The sequence below is a fragment of the Citrus sinensis genome, chromosome 5, assembly GCF_022201045.2.
Source record: "Citrus sinensis cultivar Valencia sweet orange chromosome 5, DVS_A1.0, whole genome shotgun sequence".
NCBI classification, from domain to species: domain Eukaryota; kingdom Viridiplantae; phylum Streptophyta; class Magnoliopsida; order Sapindales; family Rutaceae; genus Citrus; species Citrus sinensis.
The window spans coordinates 17,698,960-17,715,108 of NC_068560.1; the positions used below are offsets into that span (position 1 = coordinate 17,698,960).

General features: G+C 32.2%; 2 protein-coding genes and 1 long non-coding RNA gene across 3 annotated transcripts; 2 read left to right on the forward strand and 1 right to left on the reverse strand.

Moving 5' to 3' along the window:
- Positions 1 to 670: 670 nt before the first annotated feature.
- Positions 671 to 1,518, forward strand: LOC127902303 (F-box protein CPR1-like; the record flags this gene model as incomplete). Its single annotated transcript, XM_052441162.1, has 1 exon — positions 671 to 1,518. A coding segment is annotated over exon 1 (777 nt), but the record flags the coding sequence as incomplete, so codon positions are not given.
- A 12-nt stretch (positions 1,519 to 1,530) lies between these two features.
- Positions 1,531 to 2,632, forward strand: LOC127902525 (uncharacterized). The gene is made up of 3 exons (XR_008054891.1): positions 1,531 to 1,904; positions 2,204 to 2,266; positions 2,363 to 2,632. It is a non-coding gene; the product is annotated as an uncharacterized LOC127902525 (long non-coding RNA).
- Positions 2,633 to 3,808: 1,176 nt separating this feature from the next.
- LOC102630621 (putative pectinesterase/pectinesterase inhibitor 24) lies at positions 3,809 to 6,033 on the reverse strand. The gene is made up of 2 exons (XM_006471229.3): positions 4,961 to 6,033; positions 3,809 to 4,654 (listed from the first exon to the last, which is right to left on the reverse strand). The coding sequence occupies exons 1-2, from the start codon at positions 6,018 to 6,020 to the stop codon at positions 3,978 to 3,980; spliced, it is 1,737 nt and encodes a 578-aa protein (XP_006471292.3). The 5' UTR covers positions 6,021 to 6,033; the 3' UTR covers positions 3,809 to 3,977.
- Positions 6,034 to 16,149: the final 10,116 nt, after the last annotated feature.

Consider the following 16,149-nt stretch of genomic DNA (forward strand, 5'->3'; position numbering starts at 1 on the left):
GTTAGTCATTTCTTGAACATTGATACAGAAAAGAGGGCTCTGATACCAATTTGTTGTGAATTTGGCTTTGATAAGACTAACCAAATTCTCCCCAAGGCACTAATTCTGTATCAATGGTTTGAGAATTAACAGCACAGATTATCCAGCAACAATCACACGCAAGAATCAAAGCATTAAAGAAACAAATATGACACCAAGTATAAGTGGTGCCTACATCCACTGGAAACAAAGCAACAGTCTTCACTAATTGAGATCACAAACTTTACAAGAATAGAAATCAATTTATAGAGAACAAGAACTTGTTAACCCTTTCTCTCTCTATCTTCTCTCTACTCTCAGTGTTTCCCAAATCATGTAGAGACGATGACAAAGCCTGCACCTTTTAACCTATGTTTCTAGGTTGTTACGCTAACTACTATTCCCGCCAAATCTATCCAAGAAGCTCTACCTCACGTGCTTGACACAAGCTGATTTAAGTGTGTTTAAGAAACGGCACTCAGAGACATCGTTTCTTGATCCAAGCAAGAGTCAGCTTCAACACATGTGCAAACCACGTGTATTACTTAAGATTGAATGACGGCTGAAATTATGTCGGTTCTGACTTCAAGAACTCTACAAGTGACAAGTCATCCGAGACTGAATCCTCTAAACGACTTGTAGTACTTGAGTTTCAAGTTCACTGTTTATCACATTTCAACAAACATCTCGTGTTCATACTACTGCCTGTAGGTGCTACTAACAATGGAGCGGCTCCCACGGGATTTAAACATGAACATATTAAGCCGACTATCTGTTAAGTGTCTGCTGCGCTTGAGGTGCGTGTCGAAGCCATTTTGTAGCTTAATCGACAGCCAAAAATTCGTAAAGACTCATCTCAACCGCTCCATCGAAACCGACTTCAATCTCAGCGTCATTCTTTCGTATACGCCGGCTCCGATGATATCGTGTTCTCGTTATGGGCAAGGTAAAATCTTCTCTGCCAGCTTAGATTCACTCAACATTGCTGTCGAACTCGATCACCCTTTTAAGAACTGCACAGGAGAGACCCCAATTATTGATACTTGCAATGGATTAATTGCCCTGAAAAATGGTGAAAATGACATTGCCCTGTGGAACCCATCAACCAAGAAACATGTATTATTACCTAAGTTTTGGAGTGATTTCGACGATTATGCTGATCTTGTCGATGGGTTTGGTTATGATGCTGTTAGTGATGACTATAAAGTTGTTAGACTTATACAATTCGGGAGAGGAAAGGTGGAGTATACTGAAATTGCTGTCTATAGTTTGAAATCTAATTCTTCCAGACGGATTAGAGTTGACTTCCCGTATTATTTTTCTCACCCTCGGGATGGTACATTTGCGCGCGGTCATGTACATTGGTTGGTATTGAGCGAACCCGAAGGATATAATGAAGATCTGATTGTTGCATTTGATCTAAAGAGTGAGGAATTTTTTGAAGTGCCATTGCCTCATCTAGAGAATAGAGATTCTGGGAATCTTATGTATATGGGCAATTTTAGTGGATGTCTATATTTCAGTTGCTTTTGTGATTATCCAGAACCTGTTGATATATGGATAATGAAGGAGTCTTGGACTAAAGTTTTTTCTTTTGCCGGAGGTGTTTTTGGAATTTTTACTTACGCGAAAGCATTAGCTTACTCTAAGAGCGGGGATAAAGTGTTAGTGGATAAGTTTTTATATGATGAAGATGAAGATGAGGGCATAAATAAATGGGAACTTGGTTGGTATGACCTACAAAATCAAAGAGCTGCTGGTCAAGTGACAGTTCATGGTGTGCCGCAAGGTTGTCGTTATACAATGATTTATGTGGATAGTCTTATCCAGAAAGAGATGTCTAGAGGCAGACCAACAGGCAAAGAAGGAAGAACAAGTTAGAAGAGGTAAAGTTACAATATTTTTGCTCAAGCAAATACTTAACTTGATCACATGAATACTAAGTCTCTTTAGTTCTCGTGATTATTGATTTTACTCTGTCTCACAACATAGTGTGGGCTTAGGTTGTTTAGCTCCTATTTTTCTCACTATTGAAGCAGGGTAGATGAATTGCTTTCTCATATGGTACATAGTCCTTCTGAATCATAGAGGGATGAGCATTGTCTTGAGTAGATTTATTATGATTTGTCCCCATGCATTCTTTCCTGCACTAACATATAGCCTGATGGTTAATTTTGCTTTCAAGGGTTTGAAATTGGCTTTAGTCATGTTGAAGAAGAATTGGTATAGGGTCAAGAAACTGAGCCAAGTAAATTTTTGAATTCCTCAATATTGTTCAATATAATCCAAATACATAAAAGGACATCTTGGGGGGTTTAAATTATCTGATTTTTCACTTTTTCAGGTTTAGGGTGGCTATTGGATTGGGAAGCTTAGTCATTAGAAGGTCTGGTTATTATGGTGGACATTGAAAGGTTTGATGAATACTTTTTGCAGTGCACATCCAAATTATGCTTTTTGAAGGCCAGATTTTGTCATATTATCTCTTTAATCATAGATAGTTTAAGAAGCTTTTACTTCTGAATTCGGTTGTGAAAGTACTTTCAATAGATGCTTGACTCTTATAATTGTCTAAAGACATGTTTTGCTTTCAAACCCCCACCACCCTCCCGGATTCCATTCTACTTGGTTCTTTATTTCTTTCTCTTCACAGTGGACTAATTCAATGATATGAAACTAATAAGGTTGCAGTATTAGAACAGCTGTATTGAGTCGAACAAACTAACTGCAATTTCTAATAACTTATTGCAATTAGCCTTAGCTAATAAGTCCATAGAAACATGCTGGGGACTTACATCTGCACTACTATTTGAAACTTTTATTTCAAGATTGATGGAAGTTGGATTTGGGAAAACAAATTTAGTTGGTACTGATCTTCTTTGATTTTGCCAATAATTTCTTCTTACCCAAGGTTTTTATTTTTTATTTTGGATACATACGAATGGTGAAAATGTATTTCTTCTAATGTTAATCAAAATTGAAATTGGAACCCGATTCTAGTCGAATCTTATTTATCCTCGAATACGTTAGTTGCCTTTTTTTGTTTGGTCTTTTGTTTCGATCACCATGCAACTTTAGAAATGATAATGAATATAAAACAATGTCATGATTATAAAACAGTCTAGTTCATGAAAAATAAAACTAAAAATGTGAAACAAGTTTTTCACAAATGTTAATTAAATAAATAGAAGAGATAATGATTATATAAATGGGTAAGTTGGGGGTCAAGTTGGGTAGATTAACCTAAAATCAATTTAGACCTTATTTGATATTGAGGTGTTATAGTTTTTAAGTTAAAATTGCTGTGGAAAAAAAGTTAAATATAGATAAAATTTTAAATAATAATTTTAACAAAATTAGTAAAGATATAATAAATTTTTCATCATACAAGTGTAAAATCACATCAACTTTGTTTTTAAACTACAGCCGTTAATATTTACTAAAGACTTTAGTGTCGTACCTCAACCTCAATTCCAAATAGAATCTAAATCAACTTTTTTTTCCAGCCCCCCGCACCACCCTCTCCCAATTTATATAGCTATTAAAACATTTAATTTTTTAAAGTTTACGAAAGTTACGAAAGCATATGGTTTATTAGTGTAACGGCCAAGAAAGTTATCAATCCATATGATTTAAGAGTGTAATAGCATTATACATTTAATCCATATGGCTTAATAGTTTTTTAAAAATTTAATAAAGTTCAGAATCCTGCACTCGATGAATACTATAACAATCAAATATATCTTTTTAAAAAATTAAAACAAAAATCAGATGAGCACTGAATTTAAATTCAATTATAAATGATCTGCATATATTACATATTACAGGTTGATGAAATGAACAAAACAATTTTCTGTAAAATGAATAACAAAATAAAAATCAGAAATAATTAATTATTTCTGTCAACAAAACCCTCTCATCATCGGTGTAATAGAATAAATGTCATCGTTATTGTTTCATCAAAGTCCAGGTTTGTAGGCAACTCCAGCATCCGATATCCACCGATCCCCTTGAAGAAATGCCCTCACTGTAAATTTACCAGCTTCTTTATAGCTAATCCCTCTTAATCCCTTCCACTTAACTCTCTTTTTCGTCGACGATCCTGCCCCATAGTTCTCAAACTCAGAGTAAAAAATGGTGTTTGGTGCTGAGTTTCCAACCCAAGGTAGCCACCCACTTGGGTGAATGAAGCTCCCCATCATCGATTGCATGATAATGGTCGTCGAGTAATTTTTCCAAGGCCTCCCGAGATAAGTCTCGACGCCACTCAAGTCTCCGAATGGCGAAATGGTGCAGTTCTGTATTACAATGCCTGTGTTTTCATTAGGGTCTTTTTTACCTTGTGCTGTTATGGTGTTTTTCTGGCCAGGCACTGGTCTCCTGGGCAGTATTTTGCAGTTCTGGAGGACGGCGGCCGAGTTTCCGAATATGAAATCCACTGTGCCGTAGATATTACATTCGCTGTAGAATTGGCGATTCGAGTGTGCGTAAAGCGTGTCCTGATACGCATCGAACTGGCAACGGTGGAACACTGAGTGATCCGCGGTTGACATTAGGGCTACTGCTTGGTGCTTGCTTGGTCCCGCTGTGTTGCGGAATCCCATGTCCCGAGCAACAAAGCCTTGGCCGAATACAGCTGTGAGCAAGTAAAAGAATGGTTGGATGGTGACGAGGCCAGAGAAATTATTTTCATTTTAAAATCATATAGATGAATTAAGAGTCCATGACATCGTCTCTGTACGGTTTTTGAGTTTTACCACTTACTCTCCTATCGTTAAAAACCTTTACAAAGATCTTATATATCAATTATATATCCTAAAATCTTAAATATCATGTTTCATTCATTGTGTCAAAACTATAATAGAAAAAAACATACGGTCTGAAAGATAAATATAACATTTTAATGAACAAATAAACAAGGATAAATACAATGAGAACTTACCAAATGTTGCAGTTGAGAATGTGGGAGTCCCGTCGATGAAGTTCCTGTGGCCGGAAACAATTGTTTCATTCATACCATCACCAATCATCACGACATTCCACTTTGGCTTCTCAATCCTAACATTTTCTACATAAACTCCTTTCTTAATGTAGATGATGAACTTCTTTTTGCTTTTATCCGGCACAGCTCTTAGGGCATCATTGATAGTCTTGTACTTAGCAAACCGATCTTTCCCCACAACGGCATTTGCATTCTTCTTCCAATTCTCCGCCGGACTCTGCAGCAGCTTCCGGTCCTCAGGCCGCAGCCACTCATGTGGCGGTTCACCCAGTAACCGCCTCAGCTTCAGAGAGCTCTCCACTTTTGAAATCCCAGTCAAAATGGCAAGCGCATTGCTTGTCATTTCAGTAGAGTTCCTTAAATACTCCAAAACCCTAGCTCGGAACCCTGGTTTTGCTTCTTCCAAGCCATCAATGCATGTCTCTTGATACGTTCCCGCTGAACTCAGCATCGTCTTTAGATCATTCACAGCATCCGACACAGACTTTCCCGACGACAACGAGCTGTCGAGGCTGTCCCATGCGATGGACAAAAGCTCACGACAGTTTCCCAAAGCATCAAGAAACATTATATTATTATTATTATTATCATCAGACGTTCCATTATGGTCCGAGAAAAATTTATCAGATGCTTTGGAAAGCTCGTTGGAGGCCACTTTGATGGCCAGCTTAAACAACTCTTCAGGCTGCATTTGGCTTGAATTACTAGCCCCCTTACTGAGACTATCATAACAAGTGTCCTTGTACATCGAGACATCGCAAACAGCTTTAATGGCAGCAGAAATGACCCGTCCATGGCCATTATTTTCGGCCTCAACTCGATCAGAATCATTGTTGCGAGTGATTCCCACAACGGCGGCTACAATGACGGCAACAAGAACGATGGAAGAGAGGGCAACGATGGCGATCCTTCGTCTAGTTCTCCGGCGAGCTTCGAGCCTCGCATGCAGATCAGCCTCGTCGACCTTGCCGTAGGATCTGAAGGAAGACATGTTTGACATTTAATTAGCTTAATTATTTTGCAATTCTTATTCTTGATTTGTTTTGAGTTGGTTTTATTTATATATAGAAAGCAAGATTATTGTAACGTGGTGTTACGTGCGAGTCACTAAGCTTTTGAAATAGCAAGCAATTAGAGAGTTTTCAAAGCTTAACAAACTCATGAAGTGCTTCTCATGTTTGTACAGTAGAAACTTTTATATTATTGGTGGTTCATTTCATTTGAGAATAATTATTCTATATCTCATTTGACTCACTAAAATATTATTATAATTAAAAAAAGAAGAAGTATAAATTGTATACTATTGTGTCTAATTAATCCAATATTCGGCTTTCTTAATAATTGCGTACCATATAGACGTGTTATAATAAGAATGGGGTTGATTTAATATATGTGTTAACATATTGAGAGTAATTTTTCCTAAACAGTTTTCAAGCAATTTTATTTAGGTGACCATCTAAATTTAACCTTTAGGAAAAATATAATTAAAAAATTAATTTAAACTATGCGCACCCCTCTAGTTTTAATAAAAAATTAATTAATTATATCTTAATATCTCTTTTGCATATACATTTTTTTAAAATGAATTATGAATTATGAGCTCATTTTTATTTGATGAATAGGAATATTTTGGATTTAACAATTATTATTGTATAATTATTTATTCATCTATTTTCTGAAAATACTCAAGGTCTTGCACGGTGGTTTTTAAATAACTTTATTTAATTAGTCATTCGAATTCAAAACTTAGAGAGGCAGGGAGCAAAAAATTCTATGTAAAACTTTACCCATTCCTCTACCTTTTAAAATTAAAAAAAAAAAACTCTATTGTTTGAAAACATGCATCCTTTATGTGCACCTGTTTTTAGTATTTCATTGTATTAGGGTCCTCTCCTTATTTTTTTTCTCTCTTTATCTCTCCTCGCCTTAATAATTGAGTGAAAAAAATTGACTTCGATATAAATAAAGTGAAAAGATAAATGCAAAATTCAATCCTAGCCACTAATTAAATAATGAGAGATAAAACAAAAAAACAAGAAGAGAATCTTTGTCCCATTTACATTAGGGTGGACAATGCTAACACTAATAATTAAGTATTTGAATATACATTAGAGAGTACACAAATTAAGTTAAAATTAAAGAGGTGCTGAAAAATAACAAATAAATAAACACAACCAACTCAACCAAAGAATTCTTTTTTTTTTATAGAGCTAAATTATTTTATAAATTCCTGTTTGTAGTAAATTAAAGTAATTTGTAATTTGGAATACTTTGCAAAATCGAAGCAGATATAAATAAGTCATGCTCTAAAATATTAATAAAAAATAAACAAACGCGTAAAATTCATTCCATCACCAACCTTTTAAAATTATGAATATATATATATATATATATATATATATATATATATATGATGATGCATTGTGCTTGTAAATAAGATCATTGTTTCTTTGTCAAATTTGTTTAACACTTCACCCGATGTCTAGTCCCAACAGAAAATATTTTAATTTAAACGATCGACATGCAATGATCGATGCAAATGTCAACTGTCTAGTCTCTAATTTCTCTATGTCAAAATTAAAATTATTTAGAGCAGTAGCCGGTGTATAAATATATATATATATAATCTCTATTATTGAGTTAACAACCCACGGGCAAAAGAAGAGTGTCCACAAGCAATATTCTCATTTAGATTATTATATTTAACTAATTCGAGATTTATGATCTTAATATTCCACGCACCACGGTTCACATTCGATGTCCATATATAAACTAATTAACATCATACAGGCATGCGAATATTTCCCATTTATTCTGATCCATTTACAGTTATTGCTTGTATGAACACAGTAGTTAAACAATCCCAATGAATTATAAACCTTCATGGCTATCGTTATAGATAGGGCGACATGGAGAGGGCTGCTACTGAAAAAAAGACGAGATCAATTCCATACTCTTGAAGTGATGCCGCACGTAAACTTACATATTTATATTTAGGCCGTTTTTTTTTTTAAATATTGATTACGCATTAGATTACTGTATTGCATTACACTGATATTTATAATTAGATATATATAACTGAAACTTACATTATTATATTAAATTTTATAAAATACATGCCTAGACAAATAACCCTCACAGAGGAGGGATGTCCACGCTCCACTCACATTTTGTGAGGGAGAAGAACTTATGAATATTTAGCTTCCACAATGCTTTTGTAGGGGTTGTAAGGACAGCAGCCCAACCACTTCGGCCAAAGGTCTAGTGGCATATTTAAGCCGTGTTTGAGATTGAAGTATTGTACCTTTTAAATTATACTTATTGTAAAAAAAATTGTAATTATAAAATAAAAGTTAATAGTATGTAGTTATACAAGATAATAATTTTAAAAAATTATTAAAGATATAATAAACTTTTTATTACAAAAGTATAAAATCAAATTAACTTAATTTTTAAACTGCAGCAGTTAGTATTTACAAATTATTTTAGTGCTATAACTCTTAATTTAATTAGTTATAAATGTCCAACTTCAATTTTAAATAGTGGCTTAACATATATGAAATTTAGTATCCAAACATATATCTAACTTTTGATTAGCTTTGATTTTCTTTCTTTTTTTTCTTTGGAAAGGCATTGACTGTGAACACAGCGCATGCATGATCGTCTTCCAATTCTCCTCGCAGTTGCTTCGGTGGATTGGATAGATTTTTGGACAATTAATGGCCAACGGCAATAGTATCCTTTCACCAGCAATTTGACTTTTGGTTTGAGTTATCTCATAAAGACCTTAATAAATATCTTATAATTGATTCAATAGTTAATAAATATTTAATTGTGAGTACGAATGTCGTTTTCAGGTTTAAAAGTTTTCGAAAGGCCAAGAGGCCAAATTTGAAATTCTATCTTGGCAAAGCTTGTTATAATTGGCACAAAAACCGATTAGTTGGAAAATTAGTAATCATAAATTTGAAATTTGTTTATAAAAACAAGTTAAATGTTAAACAAATAATTAAGCAACGATTTGATAACGTAAGCCGTAAGGCAACTCCAAGCATGCACAATTTACGTCGAAATCTTACTTTACAAATATTAATGTATCCATTTTTACTTGAACAAAATAAATTAAAGAATAAAGAGAGGATGAGTTTGAGATGGGATACTTAACTCTTAAGCTCCTGCTTGTCTAACACTAGTCGATATTCAAATAAAGCAAATGCTTTTTTGAAATGAATTAGCTAAACGTCTCTCTCTTTTTCTTTTTTTTTCTTTTTCTTTTAAAGTCCAGCTTTAATTTAACTGTAAACGCTGTGTTGGAAACGTGATAGCATTTTTGTATTTTCAATTTCATGTCCTATAGAGAAAAATAAACAGAAAATCTATCTATTAACATAGATTATTGAAAATAGTAATAATCAAAGTCAACTTTATTTTATGGACGTGATCATTTAATACAGATGTATTAAACTCCGTCAGAATTTCACAATTTCGCGTATTAAAAACTTGATCCATTAATTTTTAAACAGTATTTAGGTGACCATCTAAGTTTAATTTAGACTCTAATGAAATATAAAAGACCTAAACTAACTCCGAAAGACTAGAACATCAATTTAAACTTTAATCATACACGCATGGCTTTTGAAAAAAAAATAATAATAAATAAATAAAAGTCACATTCATCTCCCCAAAAGCATGGCCCTCGTATTAATTGTTGCATGTTGATTGTTGAACCTCAGCAAACGATTTGGATAAGCCATTCAATACATAATTATCTTCTCAGCCTCTATATATATATATATATGTAGTACTTTTTAAAAGGGCCGGAGAGATAAAATTCCTCATAAATAGTATAATTCACTATTTTAATTGACGAATTTTGGTGAATTGATTTTAGGGAGCAAATAGTACAAGATGGACGATTTGGTCTTTCAATAACGCTCGCAATTGGTCAAAGAACCTGTGTGATAAATTTACAAATATTAAGGGATTATTTTATATATATTTGCAAACGTGTGGCTCATATGCATTTTGGTTAAAAAGAAGGGACCTCAACGTAAATTAGTCTTTTGGTGCTTATCCACTTCCGCTCGTGTACCGTGTCCCTTTTGAAAATGACAAAAGTCACGGTATACACCACAATCACGACAACGTGGGGCCCAACCATTTTTGGACGTGTCAATTTGTGAGTGAATGGTAACAGTGACAGCACCTGCGCAAGTGGTAACAATCTTCAAATGCGGCAGCTGTTTTAAATTCCTCGTGAATTTACATAACTGCCCCTCCGACGCTGAACTCTTTTTTTCTTGGTTCTTTATTTTTTTTATTTTTTATTAAAAATATAATTTTTTTTTGTGTTTATTGATTCTCTTTTTCTTTATTTTTAAAAATAAATTTGAAATGAGTAATGATATAATCATAAATTCTTGTATAAATTTATTTTGTATAAACTGACATGACATTAATTCATTGGTTGAATTCAATATCTTTTAACCCACATGATTTATTTTTATTATTTTATATTTTCATTCAACTAATAAATTAATACCACATTAGTTTGTATGACATAAATTTATATAAATATTTACGGTTATATCATTACTCATTTAAAATACTCGACAGACAGTTAATATAATCCCTCATTCTTAATTCATCATTGAAAGTATTCTTAAGTGTTCAAGTAACAAATCTAAGAATCCCTTTCGTATGCATACCATAATGAGACTAGGTAACTAATCACATTTAGAGAAAATAATCTTAATTTAAATATAATTCCCAAAAAAAATCTTAATTTAACGAATATAATAGGACAAATGAGAGAGATATTTAGAATTGCACAAAAAAAAAACTATTTATCTCAAAGGGGTCTACATAAAATTTTGAAAAAAACTTATTTGTCAAAGAACAATAGATTACATTATAAAGAATTGATTAGTAAGTTGAATACCCCGGGAGTCAAAAAATCGTTAATTTGAAACAAAAGCCATGACTTTATTATGTAGCATGATAACTCAAAACAATGAGCGTGTTTTCTTCTGATAAGAACGATATTGACTTAACGTAATGGTTGCTAAGCGGGAATTTCACATGTCATGTTCGGTCCATTTGATTGAATGATTACCAATTTATTCTTTATTTTCTATATTGAAAGAAGTAACGCCTTTATTAGTGGTAATTTATTCACAAAATAAAGATTGTTATTCTCTACAAACGTTGTGAAATTAATAATGTAACTCAAATGATTTATGCTCTTCTTGAATACGAAATTAGAAAATTGAACATGTCGTTTTGTCATTTAAAGAAATTCACCGGTCGTGTAAAAACTCCATTAGAAATTCCTTTCCCACCTGATGGTCAAACAATTGAAGCACAAAATTCTCTTCTCAATTTATCATGCCCCACCACCGCATCCTTTGATTCATTGCTCTCAAGTTGATGTGATTAAAGAACCATGATTAATCAAACATTAGCAACGCAAAGCAAAACCCACAGTCAAAATTGATTCCTAATACGACCGTATAAACCCAAAGAAATAAGTAATCTGAGTTCGATTGAGCTTTTAAAGATATTTTACCATGTGTCTTTTAGTGGTAATTTATGGGTAAAATTTAACTTCTTTTATTTTTTTATTTATTAACAACTAATTAGCAATTGAGTTATTTGCTCATGATATGATCAAATCAGGAGAGAATATTGATAAAAGAAATAAACATAGGTTAATTAACGCTCATATAAGCGACCTTTGTTTCTAAATAACACGTCACCAATAAATGACTACTGTATATTTAGTAATAGTTGATTTTTTATGCTATCATTATTGAAATAATTTCACGATACTATTAAAATAGTTGAAGGACGATGACACGTTATTTGAAATATAAATTTTTTATCCAAACTTTATAAACACATATATCATTACTCTTATATATAAAAAAAAAATCATATGCAGCCAATAGATAAGTCTTGATCAATACAAAATTGGATCATGCATGAATAATAACGATAAAACATTAGAATATATGCTTGTGATTTTCTTTGAAGTTTACTTGGGGTAAATTTAAGACCAAAAGAATCTCATATTTTCACATATGGAAAAGAGTGCATAATGTGATTGCATTAAATTGAAGGTCCATTCCATCTCTTATTGTCTAAATGTCACTAACTTGGTGCGGGCTTACGTTTTGATCAAGCCAAGTACTTTGACCTGCTAAATGTCATACGTTATTCTTTGAACTTTGATTGATTTCGAAGAAATTTGACAAAAAGATAAGATCTCCCCAAAAGTTTGAAAGTCAAAGGATTCGCTGCAACATGAAGGAACAGTAGCCACCGCGCAATAAAGGATAACATCGTGGCAAGAAACAAAAAAAAGATTATTATTTGAGTAGAGCTGATTATATTAGAGTAAGTCACATTGTCACGTAACATTGTTTGATTAATCTATGATTTTAAAACTATTTATGTTCCAAATTTATCTTGCAGTGAAAATCTATTTAGTTTCGTAGGAATATACTTGAATAAAATAATCTTTGGACATAACCTTTAGTACAAATGCCCAAATGGGTTTATTTAACTGTAATTATAAAAGTATCTCTAATTTTTCATCATATATATATATATATTATGAATTGAAAATATACATAAATATCCATCATCCCTTTGAGTACTAAATCATCTTACTATGCTGAGATGTATGCTAACTATTATGACCTTGGAGATTATTGCAGATAAAGATTGGATTTACATATGGCTAGAGTGTGATTCAACGGCTACTATTGCTTGTTATCACCCACTATTTATTAATCACCTTGGGAGCTATATGCAAAACTGTTTAAGTTTCTATGCTTCAAATGCTCTCATTTTTTCAGAGAGAGGAAATTTTATTGGGGACTCTCTGGTAAATATTCCTATTTGTAAGAGTTTGTACGAGAATTTCTGGGACTTGCTTAAATACCGATTTTTCTTAATTGGTGTTACAAATTCCACGCCTTCTAATTTCATTTTTCTTTATAGAGCTCCTACATTTTCATAAAAAAAAATTTTTAGAACTATTATCCAATATTTAATTAATGTAAGTCCAAAAATACTGTAAACAAGTTGAAATTATCAACGGCATACCGATTGTTTGCAAAATGTATCAACTTCTATCTGTAGGGTTTTATAAATTAATCACTATTCTCGTGACATTATCAAAAATTGACGTTGTTAAATAACGGAGTGAAAAATTGATACACTTTTTAGACCTTAGGTGGAGTGCCGATGATTTAAAAATAAATAAATTGAGATATTTTTGAAATATTATTAAACATTGGCGGTAAAATTGATAATTGATGTCTGCCGTTTAAGCGACGGCAACTTAATGAATGTCACAAGCGGACAAACTTTAATGTGACTTTCCGAAAAAGGGTTCCCAGAAAAATAATCCAACCGAGCAGCCCTCTATTATATTATACACATCCGAGTTCAGTAAGTTAACATACATACAGTCCGCAGTCCAGCCATTTTGTGCTAACATGGGAAATAAGAGTGGAGCCAACCATTTTGTGCCGTAACAAGAGTAGTGGGGCCAACACCTTCTCCTGAATGCTGGACTTCAAATTACTCGTGCTGTAATACAGTTACAAATTTTTTGTATAATTTTATCTTATACAAATTAATATGATATTAGTTGAATGAAAATATAAAATAATATAAATAAATTATGTGGGTTAAGTGATATTTAATTTCACTAATTTTATTCTACTCTATCAGTTTGTATAAAATTAATTTATACAATAATTTATGATTATATCATTATTCATAAAATATCTATGGATGAAAGTTGGGGCTATTCACAAACTTGAAAAATGAAAACACATAATGAAGGGTAAAATGCTGTTTTTGAATTCATTCAAAAAATAAATAAATAAGTAAAGTAAAGAGTAGGGTTATTTAAATTTGAAAATTTAGAAATTGTCTATTATTGATCTCTTTTTATACCCATTGACGATTGTATTTGTGTCTCTCCACTTTTATATTTTACAAATCAAAACTCTTAATTTTCTTCTTTTTTTAGATTTTTTTGTCTTTCTTAATAAATTGTAATCTTTGTTCAAACTTTCTATATATATATATATATGAATTATTTTGATATTTACGGGTTTTTATGGTTAGTAAATATTATTTTTTTATATTTATTAACTTTCATGATTAATAATAATTTATTGATATTTATGTTTTAATAATAAATTTTGCTCATCTTAATTTAAGACAGCGTATAACAAAATAAATTATTTACAGATAAAAAAATTATATGAAAGAATTGACGAGAATTGAGAAATTGAGAAAGTGCAAAAAAAGAGCTAATAAAATAATTTTGTGAAAAATTATTTTGATTATAAATTTTTAATTAAAAAAATAGTGCGCAGAAAAAAAATTGACCTCCTTCCACGAAAGGTAAATTGACCTCCTTCCACGAAGCTAGGCTTCGATTCAGGTGCTGCTTGCACTTTCGCACGTTCGTGCGCCGTCCCAAACTCGGCTGACCCTATTAAACTTTTACGGGAAATTTCTACGGTGCTGTGCATGCACTCTACTTAAAGTACACCATACAACTTCTATACTAATTATGGCAAAATTTTAAACACAAACCCCACCCACCCGCTTATTTATCAAATCAGTATGATTTGATACGTTTGATATGATTAATAAACGAGTTAACTTTATATTTATCATAACTGTGATATGATTTTTGGATTAATATGTCAACACAATAATGCAACAATATGCTTATTAAGGATACAAACGACTAAGGAATTATGATATAAAAAATTAGTAGATAAATTATAAAAAGTATTAAAAATAAGTAAATTTATCAAGTAATCTAATACGAAGACAACACGGTTATTAAATAAATTGATACAAATTTTACACAATTAATTTATGTTAATTGGAAGAAAAGAATTGCGTTATAATTCTTATTGCTAGGGGTAAGCATTCGGTTCAAATCAAATAAAATTGAATCGTATCGAATCCAAAATTTATTTCAATTTGGTTTGATAAACCCTAAAAGTTGATTAAATTGAGAATTGAAAATCAATTAAGTTCAGCTTCGATTACCGAACATAAAAAACGATTGAGGTACATTTAAATATAAAAAAAATCTAAATCTAATAAAAAATTTTGATTTTCCTCAAATCTCAACCCTCTTTCCTTCAATTACAATTCAAACTAAATTCTGACATGAAATTATAACCTGAGCCCAAATCCGAACCGAATTTGAGCCAAATCAAACTAACTCTTGAACCGGTCTGAGTTGAATTAAAATCAAACGAGTTATAATCCAAATTGAAACTCGAAAAAAATCGAACCAAAACCCTAAATGCTCACCCCCAGTTACGGCCACCCGCCCGATCCCAGAAAAACTACCCTAACATATTGCCACGTGTCACACGTCATTCTTATGTACGATAATTTACAAACGAGTGACGAACACAGAAGTGAGTCCAGCAGAAAGTAAAGCGAAAACGCCAGGCCCACGGGTTAACCGCGGTTAAAACTGAGCCTAACCATAGTTAAATAGATAAATCCACCCAAAAAGCTTTTTAACTTCGCCTTCCCTCCCTCTGTCTCTGTCTCTGTCTCTCTCTCCTTCTTCCCTCTAAAAGCAGGACCAGATCAAATTCATCAAACCTTTTTCTCTCTCCTCTGTTTTCTCTCTCTAAAAGTGGGTTTCAATTTTAAAAAAAGAAAAAGAAAAAGAAAAAGAAGGCTTCTTGGATTACTCTATCGAACAAACAAATAATTATCCGGTACAATTACTATTCAGTATTATTATCGTCTTCATTTTCACTTCCATTATTTTTGCTGAGTTTTATGTTGTAAGCTCATGTAGTTTTGTTTAGTTTCTGTTTTTTTATCTTCTATAAGCTTGTTTTTATACTAGTGTAAGCAGATCTGAGCTAGTTTATTGAAATTTAAAGCCTTTCCTGATAATTTATTAAAATTTTGAAAGTACATAATGGTCTTCTTTTTTTTTTAATTTGTTGCATTTATTGTTTTATTACTTGCTCAATTTGTTTAGATTACTTTAATGGGCAGTTTCTATGTATGTTGATTAGGAGTTATTATTGGTTGCAGATTCTGTGTACCTGATT

Coding starts and splice junctions, on each gene's coding strand:
- LOC102630621 (XM_006471229.3), bottom strand. CDS start 6,020: ATGTCAAACATGTCTTCCTTCAGATCCTACGGCAAGGTCGACGAGGCT. Junction 4,655..4,960: donor ATTCTCAACTGCAACATTTG/GTAAGTTCTCAT, acceptor ACTTGCTCACAG/CTGTATTCGGCCAAGGCTTT.